Source organism: Tinamus guttatus, unplaced genomic scaffold (assembly GCF_059628265.1).
Source record: "Tinamus guttatus ecotype Peru unplaced genomic scaffold, ASM5962826v1 Tinamus_guttatus_pri_ptg000369l, whole genome shotgun sequence".
Taxonomy (NCBI): Eukaryota; Metazoa; Chordata; class Aves; order Tinamiformes; family Tinamidae; genus Tinamus; species Tinamus guttatus.
In genome coordinates this window covers 438931-452965 of record NW_028288903.1, presented here as the reverse complement: position 1 = coordinate 452965, position 14035 = coordinate 438931, and the positions used below count along the sequence as shown (strand labels likewise).

The 14035-nt window shown below is 41.1% G+C and overlaps 1 protein-coding gene across 1 annotated transcript in view; it reads left to right on the top strand.

Annotated features, from left to right (window-relative positions):
* Positions 1-9182: 9182 nt before the first annotated feature.
* The window catches only part of LOC104566094 (gamma-aminobutyric acid receptor subunit beta-3), a 98827-nt gene continuing 93974 nt past the window's right edge, over positions 9183-14035 (top strand). Inside the window, exons 1-3 of the mRNA XM_088530387.1 lie at positions 9183-9302; positions 9449-9540; positions 9684-9751. Coding sequence (XP_088386513.1) covers positions 9223-9302; positions 9449-9540; positions 9684-9751 — 240 coding nt within the window. The 5' untranslated portion in view covers positions 9183-9222. The remainder of the gene's footprint in view (positions 9303-9448; positions 9541-9683; positions 9752-14035) is intronic.

The following is a 14035-nucleotide window of genomic DNA, read 5'->3' as shown; positions in this document are numbered from 1 at the left end:
CATCATCAAGACGCGTCCACATTTTTGTAAGAGAAGGGAAAAAGGAGAGCATTAACAGTCTGATCAGAAGCCCACTGTGGAACTTTTAACATTTAAAAGATTATATTTATTCTTTCCTGTTTCATTTGCCTAATTGTTTTCCTGATCTCCCTTTGCAGTTATCATTTTTCTTCTAGAAAGAACATAACTTAATTCTAGCCTACTAATTGCATTTTTGCTGATGGATGCCAATAGTTAATGTGGCCATACAAGATGTTTTGCACTCTTGAAAATTTTAATTAAAGTATTAGGGAAACTGTTAGATTTGGCGGAGTCTCTTGTGGTCTTAAGGTTTACTTAACCAAAGGGATTAAAACCAGCACTTTTTTTTTTATTTATTTATAATACATGTTAATTTCGAAGTGGGGCCCTCTCCCACCCATAGTGAATTTGCTATCAAACCCATGCCAATTTTCACTGCCACAGGGTGAGCTGCATCTCCTTTGGGTATGCGTAGGGATATAATTCTTGGGGAAAACATAGGCTGGGCATGCTCCAGGGGCTCTCTGTATTCTAGCTTTGCAAATGTATATATTCAAGACCTTGCAGCAAATGGCCGTGGACTCTTTATTAAAAAGCTAATGCATCTTCTCTTCCCAGTATTGACTGTGTGACTACAAACACAAGCTATGTGACTACAGTCAAGGGACACATTTAGGTCACTGCTGAGGTTCAAGTTGCCCCTTCTCTGTTCTTCCTCTCCTTTCCTTGTCTCTCCTTTGCTGAATTCAAGAAATTACTCAATCTTTACTGAGTCATGGTGGGCAGGACAACAAAATGGGATGGACACCGGCCAAAATTGTACTTGAGAATATCAATCAAACCACAAAATATATATGCTTATACATAGTCTTAGGCATGAAATACTGTGATTTTCAAATTAAAAGCTGGAGAATCCTGATGTCTAGAGTATGAAAAGAAAATAGATATTGTGAAGATTGGGGTGGGATTTATTTGAAGATTAGATGTACATGTCAGATGTCTACTTAAGAACCGGGAGCTTCCACTAAATCAACAGAGACCTAGTCAGCTCAGTTAAGGGATCCTGTGTACAAAAATCCTGGAGTCCTTTTAGCAGGGAATCTGACTGGAGAGGCTCTGGGAAGCCAACACACACAAGTAATTAGTGTCATCAGGATGCTCCACAGTATCCCACATGGGCTCCAGTTACCTGTGGGTCTCGCAGAGGACCTGTGTCACGTCTGACAGCTCCATACAGGCATCGCAGGTAACTCAGGGCATCTTGAGTGGACTAGATGGTGGCATCTAACCTGAGCCCTACCCACCCTACCAGTTTTGTTTTAGGAGACTGGCCATTACAATAGGATCCACAGACATGAGAGAGGCCCCACAGCTTTCTCTGAAGTGCCTAGGCATTCACAATACTAAGCTGTTAACATATTTTACCCAGTGCATATTTAATGTGAAATATATAACCACACCAGGAATAGGGACCAAAACCAGGATCTCTCCTTCCTGACATAAGTGGAGCTTAATGCATTCAAATTCAGGATAATTTACCCATGCTTTTAGTTGCTGCTCTTTAACTTTTCTAAGGAGACAGGTAGAGTAATGCACAGAGGCATAAATCAGATTGTAAGATACAAATCAATACTTATTATGGAGTGCCTCTTACGTTCATCGCGCTTTCTCAGAAACTACTTAGATAAAACTTATATTTTATTGCAGATACCAGCAAAGCCAACACATTTCAGTCAACATCTCCTTTTGCTCCCCATTAAACCAGTGGCAGGATAGCCCTTTGTCGCAGTTGAACAGAAATTTTCAGACAAAAATCACTTTCTTTTCTGTGTAAAAAAAAAAAAACCAAAAACAAATTGTATTCCACAAAGTCAAATGGGTTTCAGCTGAAAAAGCTCAAAAATACAGATTTAAAATGCAAATTTACAATCTTTCTTTTTGAATATATCTCAATGTTTAACCACACATTAAAGTATTCAAAATGTCAGAGATAAGGTTTCATCTTAGATTGAACACAATGATTTATCTGACTTCACCTGACAAAAACTAATCAAATAAATACATTGGAAAGTGTTCATTTGGATCAACTATAAATCTTTCCTGGAAATTATTCACATTGCTTTAACATGAAAGCATAATATTTTTATTATGCCTTTCACAAAGAAGCGACCATTTTTTTTTCCTTTTTCATTTCTTGTCAATAGAGTCATGGATTTACAAGTAAAATCCACTTAGACAATTTCGAAAAGAGTATTACAATTGTACCATGTCAGAAGTTGGACAACTCAATTTAAAGATTTTTTCTTTCCATCCCCAGATGCTACAGTGATGCTCTGAAAAACCTTTTATGCCCTAAACTATATCTTGTTTTGGCAACAGACATAGGACATGTAAATCATATTCTCTCTTTCTCTCTCTTTTCAGGAATGCAGTTGAAGAAAACAAAAAATTATATGCAATTTATGATACAAGGTGAGTAACAAGAATTACTTTTAAAATATGATTATTGTATGTAAACGGAAGTTTAACCTTTTAGGAATATTAAAAATTACTATCAACAAATATTTTAAAATATTCACAATGTGTCCTGAACTACAAAATAATATTTGAATTAAAGCAAAATGGGAATAATTTAGACCACCATACACATACACACTATTCTGTATCTACCTCAGAATGATTTCGCTTTCTATATAGTGAATATGACAAAGGAATTCATTTGCACAGCCAACTTTTAGCCTACATTTTATTCCACAGAGGGAATATGCCCCGTGATCTTGAGCCCTGCGTTATGAGCTCTTTCTGCCATCAGTGTTTTGAGAATGAGAGAAAAGGGCTAGCGGGTACATCCTTGGGAAGGAGGGATGCATTTAATAAGACTCAGCAGCATTTCCACAACTGCAGTGGCAAATCTTGGCAGTGCAGAACTGGGAATACTGCCTCTATATACCATTGTGAACCATTTCCTATTACCTCCTTCTTCATGTGCTACTGTTTGCTAAAGCCACCTCTCAGAATAAGCAAAAACATAATTCTCAAGAGCAAGATATACATCAGACTTTCACTGCTCATAGCTTTTTCCCATTATTACTCTGTACTATCACTTTCAGAATTATTCCTAATCTTAGCAAATCAGGATCGATGCCAAATCATTTCACTCCATTTCCTTTTTATTGCTTGTCCTGCTTTATTTAGGAGTGCTTGCATATATAAAGCCTTTTCTTCCAATGTTTTTTCCTTATCTTTCATTTTTTTTTCAGTGTTAATATTCAGAGGATCATTTGGATGCAGATGCCAGGAAAAAAAAACATTCTAGTGCTTGAGCTAGTCCTTATACAGATGCATTAGTTAGTTAGAATTCTGACTTACTCATCCTTTAAATCTACATAATACTAAATATAACCAATTTAAATAACTTACACTTGTCTTCCTTACTCTGTATAACGTCCTGCACAATGAGGCTTTGGTTTTGACTTGGAATGCTAACTGTTGTAGTAAAAACTGCATAAACAATAATTACGAATGATATTCATAAAATTATTGAATAAATATGAAAACAGAAAGAAGTGTCCTATATCCTTCTATTTTTATCTAACTTGAAATAAAAACCTGCCGCATACTGTTTCTTGAAGATAATAATGTTCTTGACAAAGCTCTCAAGTAGAAATTCTTAACAAGAAAGTCCTATGTAAAATAACTCTTTCTCAAATGCGGTTACAGTTGAAAAAAATCATAAATCACTTGTTTGTTTTTCTAAACACAGACAGTGTTTTCATCAGGACAGATACTTAAAGAATAGTGCTTCTAAGGCACCACAGGCTTCCCTAATGTATTTATGTTATTTCAGTGAAAAATCATTTATCTTTAGGATGAGAAAATGTGAGTTATAAAGAGCTGTGATTATATCTTCCTCTACCAAAGTGTCAATGGATTTTTATTTTGATGTGTCTGACTCATTATGTGCATAATCCACAGCTTTTTGCCTCATAAGAAATAGAATATTGCAGGAATACTCTTCTAAATTCATTCAGATAATGCAAATGCTCATTTCTTGAATTTCTCAAATAAGAATAAAAAAACAGCTGAAGATTAAACAATAGTTCAAAACATTTTGGGTCAAGCTTCTCATTACAGGCAGATTTTGTCCCCATTACTCATATTGATTAATACCTTACCCTTTATGTCGCCCACTAAAATATTAAGAGCTTTACTCTTTCAGAACTTTTGGCATAACAACATAAATATTTCATTATAATTAAATGAAAATCAGAAAATTATGCAACCAAAGCAAATGGATTCATGCAACACAGTTTGTTTTCAATCTGCCTGATAGAAATGCAGACAATGAATATCAACTAAAATATTACTCAACATCAGCAAATACACTTTTGGATAAATATGCATAATAGGCAAATACACTATTGCTTTCCTAACATAGTACGTCGAACAATTATTGCTTATTATTTGAACAGGCAGATTGCAGCATACTAAGCCATCAAAGTAGAGAGTATTCCCTGAGCCCTGATACCACATATCTATTCCCTAGCATCCTGCTGTCACTCTTAAGCTCCGCTTCTACTGATATACTGTAGGAAGGAAAGCAAGAAGGTTGAGCTTACTGCAAAAAAAAAATATATTAAGTTTCTGTTTAAAAGTGTTGTGGCAAAAATGGACCTGAACTTGTGATTTAACAAAATAGAGCAAAACAGAAGACATCTGTGGAAAAAAAGAGAATCAAGAATTTTTATGTAGATTTTTAGGTCTTTTTTCAGCAAGTTTTATTAATTACACCTTCTCAGCAGGTTAAACCAGCAGGCTAGTAAAATTGCTGCAAGGCAGAATAGGTAAGCAGAAGCATGAGTCCCATCTTAGGAAGATTAATGTACTGTGTTCCTCCAAAGACATCACTCCAGCTTTAGTAGCAATTCTTCCTACAATTTTTTAGTTTCTATCTATCTCTGTTTTGTATCTCTGAACCCTCTGTGATTGCAGTTGCTTCAGGGTAAGCCTGGATCTTTGTCAAAATCAGCTAAATGACAGACAAGCCAGAGAGGAAAATTAAAACAAAAATGTTCTCATAAGTGGTTCTGACCTCAGTAAGTTGGGTTATGCTCATTTTGTCAGGGAAACCCTCAACACCACTTTCCGGTGTAACAGCTTAGTGATATATCGCACAGTGTGATCAAATACTTCTTCCCTGATTCTCAAGTCACTTTCTCCTAGGGACTGGCAGTGGTAGCACCATAAATGCTGCAGTTGTAAGCAGACCTCCCTTCTTTTCTGAATCTTCCCATCATTGTCTCCTCTTCTGTATCTCCACTAGTACTGACAACGATGAAGCAAACTGATATTTGATCCAAAATGTTAAGTAGCCACTCATTCCACTCCCACTACTTTCAAAAATTTCTACCCTTTAAAAAAGGGAAACGCATGTTTGGTTCCAGCTCTAGCTCCTGAAAGGAGATGATGGAGCATCTACAGAGCATTTCAGTGCAGATCGCAACTGTGCTTGTGAAGCAAATCATTTTATCATTCTTGCTCACCGTGCTCTGGTTCACAACACAGAGCTGTCTCACAGCATCTGAACTGGATTGCTTTCATTCGAATCTAAGGTGAAAAAGGCACTCAGCAGCCCCCTGAATGTGGTCAAGTCGTTGATGAGCATTTGGTTCACGGGACCAGAGTACTTGCCCTGAGTAAAAACACACCAAAATTGCCAGTGTGGATGGCATGACCTCCACGATGGCTGTTCTGCCTTGCAGAATAGCACCACTACTTGTTAAAACAGATATAGGCAGTGAATCCATTTTAACACCACTTACCGTACAGGTTTCTTTCATGTGTAAACTCAGCAGGTGTATTCTTCCACATGTATACACATCAGCCCAAGGATGGTCCTTTTGCTTCCTTTACCCATAATGTTTGCCTTCCTGGATTTCACTTAACCATTTCTGCAGTGACCGTTATCAGTATTGGTGATCCTAAGGAAGAAAAGAATATCACTATTTCTGCCTTTACCTCCTTGATCAAAATCTGATTGGAAGCATAGATCTTGTCTAGTGGCCCAGAGATGGGCACACTCACCAGAGTACCTAATGATTTTTGTATATTTTAATACAGTATATGATAGAGTACATTATTTACTATAATGAATTAAAGTCTCTGAATTATGACATTAAAAATCACAGTAATTTCAACAGGGACAGAAACCTTATATTAAAAAAAAAGAAAAAACAGTGAGAATGACAAATGAGTAGGGATTTTTAGGGAAGGAGGGGATCAGGCTCCATTCCTTATGCCACTGAATGTTTCATTATTTTATCCAACAACTCATTCCTGAATTACTTGCTTATCTACGAACTGCCTATACTTCATAGATAAGAGCCCAACTACCAGGCCACAGAGCCATGTGAGCTCTTTCTCCCACCCACGATATTTAACTATTCAATGGGAAGTGTACTATTTCGAACTACAGCTAAGAAAACCTCAGATCCCATAGTCTGGGCTGACTGCAGGAGATACATCCTTGGGTCTTCTTGCATCTGGAACCTACATATTGTAACTGAGTTGTCTGTTTTAGTAAATAAAAAGCCCAGTTTTAGTAAATAAAAAGCCCAGACTGCTTCCTGCCACGTTTTGAAATGACTTGCTTTTTGAAAGGAAAATTGCAGGATTCTAAATTCAGGAGACGATTACAGGTTGTGAACTTAAGGACAACACAAGGGTTTTCTTTCTCTGACCTCTTTTTTTTCCCTACTGGTCACATTAAGCATCTTCCTGCTCAGTGTCTTTGCTCCTGTCATTTCCTTAAATACTCTGCACTGTTTTGACTCTTAGTTTGAGACTTGTGCCACAGAAGCTTCTTTCGAAGTCTTTTCTATAAACAACTCCCAAAGCACCATTTTCACTGTAAATGCCACATCACTGAGATATCAAGATGATTTTTACCTTTCATGAAATTCAATTAACATTTTTCATTTCATAATGCTTTTCAGTTACTACTAAGCCAAATTGAATTCAAAGTCCCAAAGAACAAATGCTCCATAACCCCCTAACTGCTTCCTTATTCCATCAGCACCAACTTGGATTATCTCTCAACTACCCACAGACAAATGGCGATCATTTCTCTGATAGCTCAGACAACTACTTAAAATGAAGTGATAAAATATGATATACTCCTCAGCATTGTTGATTCATTCGTACCTCAGGTGCGTTTCCAAAGTGCCAGAATAGCACGTTAATCAGAAGTAGGGTTCTCTAAAATATTTTAGTTCTGTTATAAAATAGACAAACTACTTAAGAAAAGTTATTAGCGTTTAAATATGATTTTCAACATCTAATTCTTCATAAGATTTATGTTCTTCACTATTAACACTTTCTTCCAATGCTCAAGGGGAGTGTTAGAATGAGCTGGGAATGAGTTGGTACCCTTCCCTAGCTTCACTTTCTCCAAAATCTTTTAAATAATTAATGTTCAGTACTGTCCATCCATAGCATTTAAAAAATAAATAAATCAGGATCCAGGTTCCTCAGATCACTTATATATAGCTTTTTTTTTCTCATTAAGTGTCTTTCCATTTTTGAGCCCTTGAGTCATTTACGCTTGATGACACAGCTCTAGAGCTTTCATCTTGTGCCTTATTAGTTTTTAAATGAAACTAAGACTTTCACCTACTTCATAATCATAGTAATTATGGCACTGTTAAACAAACAAAATATTGCAAGACTTGTAATGAATTCACAAAACATGGTAGCAGTGAGTTTCTCTGTGATTTTTCTCATGGCCTATGGGTTTTCCCCATTGTATTGAAAACATTTGGGGCCTGTTTCTGCTTTTTTTGGAGTTTTTAGTGTTAACTGCAATGGCAGCATGGCCAGGATGGATCACGCTAGCTAATTTGTGTAGGAGAGATAAGAAGCCACCCACACTTCCTCACCCTGACACAAGACCAAAACATTTCTCAAGTGCGCACCCTTTTCCCAGCTGTATTCCCATGGGAAGGGGATACGTAGAAGGAAAAACAAGTGGTAAGAGAAGAAGTGCAAGAATAGGACCTTGCTTTTTCCCCTCTTGATTAGTGAACAACCTTGCAATTGCATGTACCCAGGATGAGGCAGGGGCTGAGGGCAGGTTTTTGCTGCCAGCAGAGCGATGTGAAGAGGTCCCCACATGAGCTCTGTGGAGGAGCCAGCTCGGACTGCAAAGGCAACAGAGCCTGACCAGCACGCTCCTGCCTCCAGGCCAACTGGTCCTAAGGGAAGGGCTACTAACCTGAAAGGATGTTAACAGCAGCGTAGCCCAACGCATTTCCTACGCAAAGCTAGGACCCCACAACTCACGGGCGATGCGACCCAGACCGTGCAGCTCTCGCAGCTCACGTGCTAGGTGCCCGCTCAGTCTCCCCGCATTGTGCTGTGCGCTAAATGTCCAGCCCCACACACTCGAGGGCTGTGTAGAGGCTCCCTGGCCACACAGGGTCTTCTCGGGTACCACAGTGGAGATGTCTGCACACGAGGTCCTGCTCTGTGCCCACGGGATCCCACACGGCGGTGCTGATGGGGACCCGGGCCCAGCACCCGCAGCCCTGGCCAACACGGGTGCGCCCAGCACCCACCACCCTCCCTGGGGATGCGGGTGGGCAAGTGGGGCGCTCCCCGCGCTGGGCCAGCTCGGCCCGGTGGTGGGCGACCACCCCGCTGCCGGGGGGCTCCCGGCCTCGAGGCGAGGAAGGCGACGGCGGCCGCGGGGAGGCAGCGGGCGCCCCTGCGGGGGAGCCGCCGGCGGGCGCCGTTCGTTGCCCGCCCGCCCCTGCGACTCCCCCGGCCGCCAGGAAGGAGGGATGGAGGGAGGGAGGGCGCCCTCGCTCGCCACTCCATCCCTCCCTCCCTCCTTCCCTCGCTCGCGCTCTCCCTCCCCGCGCTGCGTGCGCGGCTGGCGGGGGAAGGCGGCGCGCACGGCGGCGCCGGGCTCCGGCCAGGGGCGCCTTCCCTCGCTCCGCGGCGGCCCGGGCGGCTGCGGGGCGGCTCGCGGTGCCCGCAGGGCCGCCGGGCTCGGGGCAGCGGGGTGGGGGATTTTGGGGAGGGGGGGAGGGGGGCAGCCCGGGGACTGTCGCCTCCGCCTCTTCCTCAGCGGCAGCCGGGGCAGCCGGATCGCGGCGGCGGCTGCTGCTGCGGGCAGGGAGCGCGGAGCGGAGCGGAGGGATGAGGGGCTTTGCGCGAGGCAGCTTCTTGGGCATCTTCTCCGCTCCCGTCCTCGTGGCTGTGGTCTGCTGCGCGCAGAGGTAGGAGCCGAAGTGCCCCGGCGGTGGCGGCGCGGGCTGCGCCCGGCCGCGGGCACGAGCTGACGGGCTCTGCCCTCCCCTGCCTGCCCCGCTACCCCCCGCCCGCCCTCCCGCCCTCCTCCCCCCCGTCTCTCTCGCCCCCACAGCGTGAACGATCCCGGCAACATGTCCTTCGTGAAAGAAACTGTGGATAAACTGCTCAAGGGCTACGACATCCGCCTCCGACCCGATTTCGGAGGTGAGTTGCCCCGGCCGGGCTCGGCGCCCCGGCTCCCTCCACGCCGGGGGCTGCCGCCTTCGTGGCCGCGGTGCTTCCCCCCTCACGGCGCCGCGCCGCCGGTAACGGCCGCCAACGGGTAACGCTCTCCCCGCTCCCGCCAGGTCCGCCCGTGTGCGTGGGGATGAACATCGACATCGCCAGCATCGACATGGTGTCCGAAGTCAACATGGTGAGCGGCGGCGGCGGGGGGCGCCGGGGCACGGGGGGGCCGCTGCGCCGCCCGCGCACCCTCCGCGGCGAGCGGGGGCAGAGCTGGGCGCAGGGATAAGCGCAGCGCTGCCTGCAAACTTTATTTCCCGGGAGACGCGCGTCCCTTTTTTTTCTCTCTCTTTTTTTTTCCTTTTTTTTTTCTTCCTCCCCCCTTCTTTTTTTTCCCCCCATTTCCTCCTTCTCTCTCTCTCTTTTTTTCTTTTTCCTTTTATTTTTTTTCCTTTTTGTTTCCTTTTCTCTTCCTTTCTCGCTCCTGCTGCGGGCGGCCGCGGGGGCCCGGGTCGGTCTCAGTCGCGCTGCCTCCGCGGGTGGAGGAGACACGGGCTGCCTGGGGAGGAGCAGCTCTGACAGAAAAGCTTTACCCGTGAGCCTGGAGCCGGCGCGATTATCTGTGCAGCGTGGGGGGAATTAGGGTCGTGCTGCTCAGGGTGCTTATTTTGAGGCTGTCAGATGCGCCAAGAGGAGCGCTTGTGTCCAGCGCGTTCCTGCAGCGAGCTCTGCAAGGCAGCAGAGTTTTCATACTTGGAGTTACGAGCAAGGGTTGTGATTTCCTGTCCTAATCCTGAGTCTGAGGTGGGTTTTTCAGCAGGTCTTTTGACCAAATTGCTCACTCCCGCCTAAATCTCAGGTTCCTCCTTCCTGGCAGCCTGAGGTAAAAAGATCAACCTGCTCTGCAAATGGCTAGTTAAATTTACAATATTAAAAAAATCCAAAAATCTGCACGTTTGAAAGCTGCATCCTCCTTTAGTAAAAATGACACTAACACCAGATCTAGCGCTCCTCCAATCCATTGCACTGCTGCAGTGTTACCAGCTTGGATAGTGTGGCTTTATAGATATTCTGCTTATTTTCATTAATCTTGATGCTTCCTTCGCCTATTCTATCCAAAACTGTGAGGTACAAACTTCTTGTTATACTTCCAATGGTTTAAAAATATTTTTTAACAGAGATACAGTTACCTGTTTGTAACTGAAGTATCACTGACGTCTACCGCCTTAGTCATTCAGAAGTTAATGCTTAAGGCAGCTTATTCTAGGCTTCCTGCAAATTCAGGCAGCTGCAGAGACATCTCTTATATTCCACTGATCGGTCTTTTTTTTTGTATCTGCAGGATTGATTCTCAATAAAAATTAAAGCTGAGGCTTTGGAGAGTAATTCAGAAGTCTGACTTCACTATCTCCACAGTCACCTCCCTAGCTTTGGCTATACTCCATGCTTCAGGGAAGCACTGCATTAGAGATTGAAGTAATATTTATATAACATTTTCTATATGTAAAGTGTCACATAGGCCATAAATATCAGAGGGAAACAGAGAGATTGAGACTGGGAAAGAAAATGAGAAGGTATATAGTGTATGTTTGTTTTTCTTTTTTTTCAGTTTTGAGAAAATCTCTAGATAATAACTTTGCCAACACACGTACCAGGGACATAGCAAACAGTAAGAAATTACACTGGTCAGTGTTATGCTGCTAGATTGGGTAATTAGATCCCATATGCAGCAGGACCTCCTCAAGACAAAAGGTGCCCTCCATTCTTCTCAAACCAGGAGTAACAATTACTGCGATTTTCTAGCTTGGCCACAGCTTAATACCCGCTGCTTCCCATCAGTTAGCAGAGCTCTAAAGAAACGAGGAAGTCATTTTCACACGGCAATGCAAAGTCTGAAAAATAATCGGTAAAACAAATAGGTTTTTCTGAAGAGATTTGCTACAAACCTGTTGTTACAAAAATAGGGTTGATTTGCTTCAGACAGAAAATGGGCATAAGTGATTCTGGTTGGTGAAGAACTTGCTACAGATGGACTTTCAGTTGATGTTGTCTCTCCTCTCCTTGAAAGAAGTCTTCCACTAAACACAACTATATTCAAAAGCTGCCAAAGTTGTTTTCTTTCACTTAGTTTAGTAGATTCTTGAGTAAATAAGGATGAGAAGAACTATACATTCAGGGAGGCAGTAGATGGCAGGAAGAAAGTCACAATCAGTTCAGATACCTGAGCCGTATATGTTGAACATCATACTGGTTACTAACTAAAGTTAAATCTTTGACATATTCTTCTATTTAATTCCAGGCAGATATTGTTAGCATTGACCATTAGCCTCATTAAGTATTGAAAAGTATTATGAGAATTTCTGTCTGTAAACTGTGTTAGTAAGGGCATTTATTTCTTAGATTTAAAGCTAGACATTGGTGTAACCTTTCATAAATTAGCTTGTTAAAATTCATGTCTATACTAAAAATAAAATAACCAGTGGGTTAGCATTCTTCAATTTTATGAATATAAATAAAAATATTACAGTACATTTTATTATTCTGCCTTATGGGCAGCTTGTAATGTAGCTTTCAATGTTATGAAGACAATTCTTTGTAACAAGAATTGCTGTTTGTATCTTAACTGTTTTCTAGTCTTAATCAAAATGTAGGCTCATATATAATATCTCTTTAGTTATTAACTATTAATTTATTTAAGTTTTCAGGATTTTTTTTGAAATTGTGTATTTTTAGTGTTTCTGTTGAAAAATGCTAAAAATCCTTTGGCATATGTACAACCTGTAGCTATTTTCTTGGAATAGAGATATTGCATATTAAAACGCATCTTCTGTAGATTACATGAAAGTTAACTTTTATTTTTCGTTTTTTTAACTTTTGATGCAAAAATAATAATCTGGGCCAGGTGGACTGATGCAACTATCAGGACAGCACAGCATCAAATCATCTTACTAAAGAGTTTTAAATGAGCAGCAGTTTCTATTTGATCTCATAACATCTTGAAAGTATTGAGTAACGTTTTTGAAATAGTGTGTTACCCTGCTATACTGTTTACATAATACCAAAAATATATAATTATGAAATAATATTCTTTCACATTTCTACTTTGAGTAATATATCTGGTAGGAACAGTGGATTTATGATCTGAATGTAAGTGCATTTCTCAAGGAAGGGCTTGCATGCTGCTAATGACCTATATATGACATATATATGTGTGTTTTCATATACATGCATATAAGTCTATAGCATTTTCTTATCTTCCTATCATTATGCATATCTTCCATTATTATATGCCCATTTTATAAATTTTGCAGTTGAGTATTTTTGAGCATACTTCCAATAGTTGATTTTAAAAATGCTGTAAATATGTGTAAAATAGACATTAATGTGCATCTCCAGACAAAATGCTGACTAATAATATCAGACATAATAGTGAAAAAAATAGCATATATTGTTTTAGAAAAGGAATATAAAAGATTGCTATTGTCAGATAGAATTTATCACTTCACATGAATTTTGTTGACTGTGTTCTGTATCTTCTGTGTTTCAGAGATGTGTTATGCTTAGATGAGGTAAATTGAAAAAGAAATAGTTCTCATGCATTTTACTAGTCTGTCAGCCTCTTTGTGATCTGGTAGTATCCACAAATTGTGAATTTTTCTACTGCAATTTTTGTTGAACATTTGGTCTGTGAATCAAATACATTAGTTCCAGGCATATAATTTCCAAAGACCAAAATAGCTTTCTATCCTTCAGAAGTTAAATAATCAATATATTGATTCCCCAAACAACTCTCTTTTTGAAGTCATTATTATAGCTGGAAGACTAAGATGCTGTGCTTTCATTTTCTTGTCATTTTAGGATGTGGTTTTTAGTTTATGGGAGGTAAAACTAAAAAGTGGATAGAGAAAACAAGGAGATTGGGAAAAAAATGAACCTTTCTCCTTAGAGATCATGTTTTTCAGGGGATAATATGATCTTCTGTAAGACAGAAATCTGGTGCTACTGCTCCCTATACTGCTGTCTATAAGCTCTTTGTGTACAGAGGGGACTTGAGCGCCGATGATCCAAGGTGTTTCAAAGGCTCTAAGTTCAATAAAATTAAACCAACAAAACCCAGGAGGCATCCTTGGCTATACAGTCATCCTGCTGTTTTTGAGAATACTGTACTCAGAAAATTAGTTTGACATAAAGTCAGACCATAAAACTTACGAGTTGTTGTTTCTGAAAAAGATCTAATCTGTTCTATGCTAATGCTGTAACTTTTTATTTTTACATGTGCTTCATTATAAAATTGGAAGTAGGCATATGGGCTTCATTGGGTACTTGCTGATTTTCAAAAGAATTCTGACATCTTTTTGACAAACTCTAGTTGCTGCTGTAAAATCAACTAAAGTTGATACTGGAGACAAACACTGTCTGCACTGCTTAGGTAGTGATGCATAAATAGTTGTTTTTTGGTGAATACCCCATATCT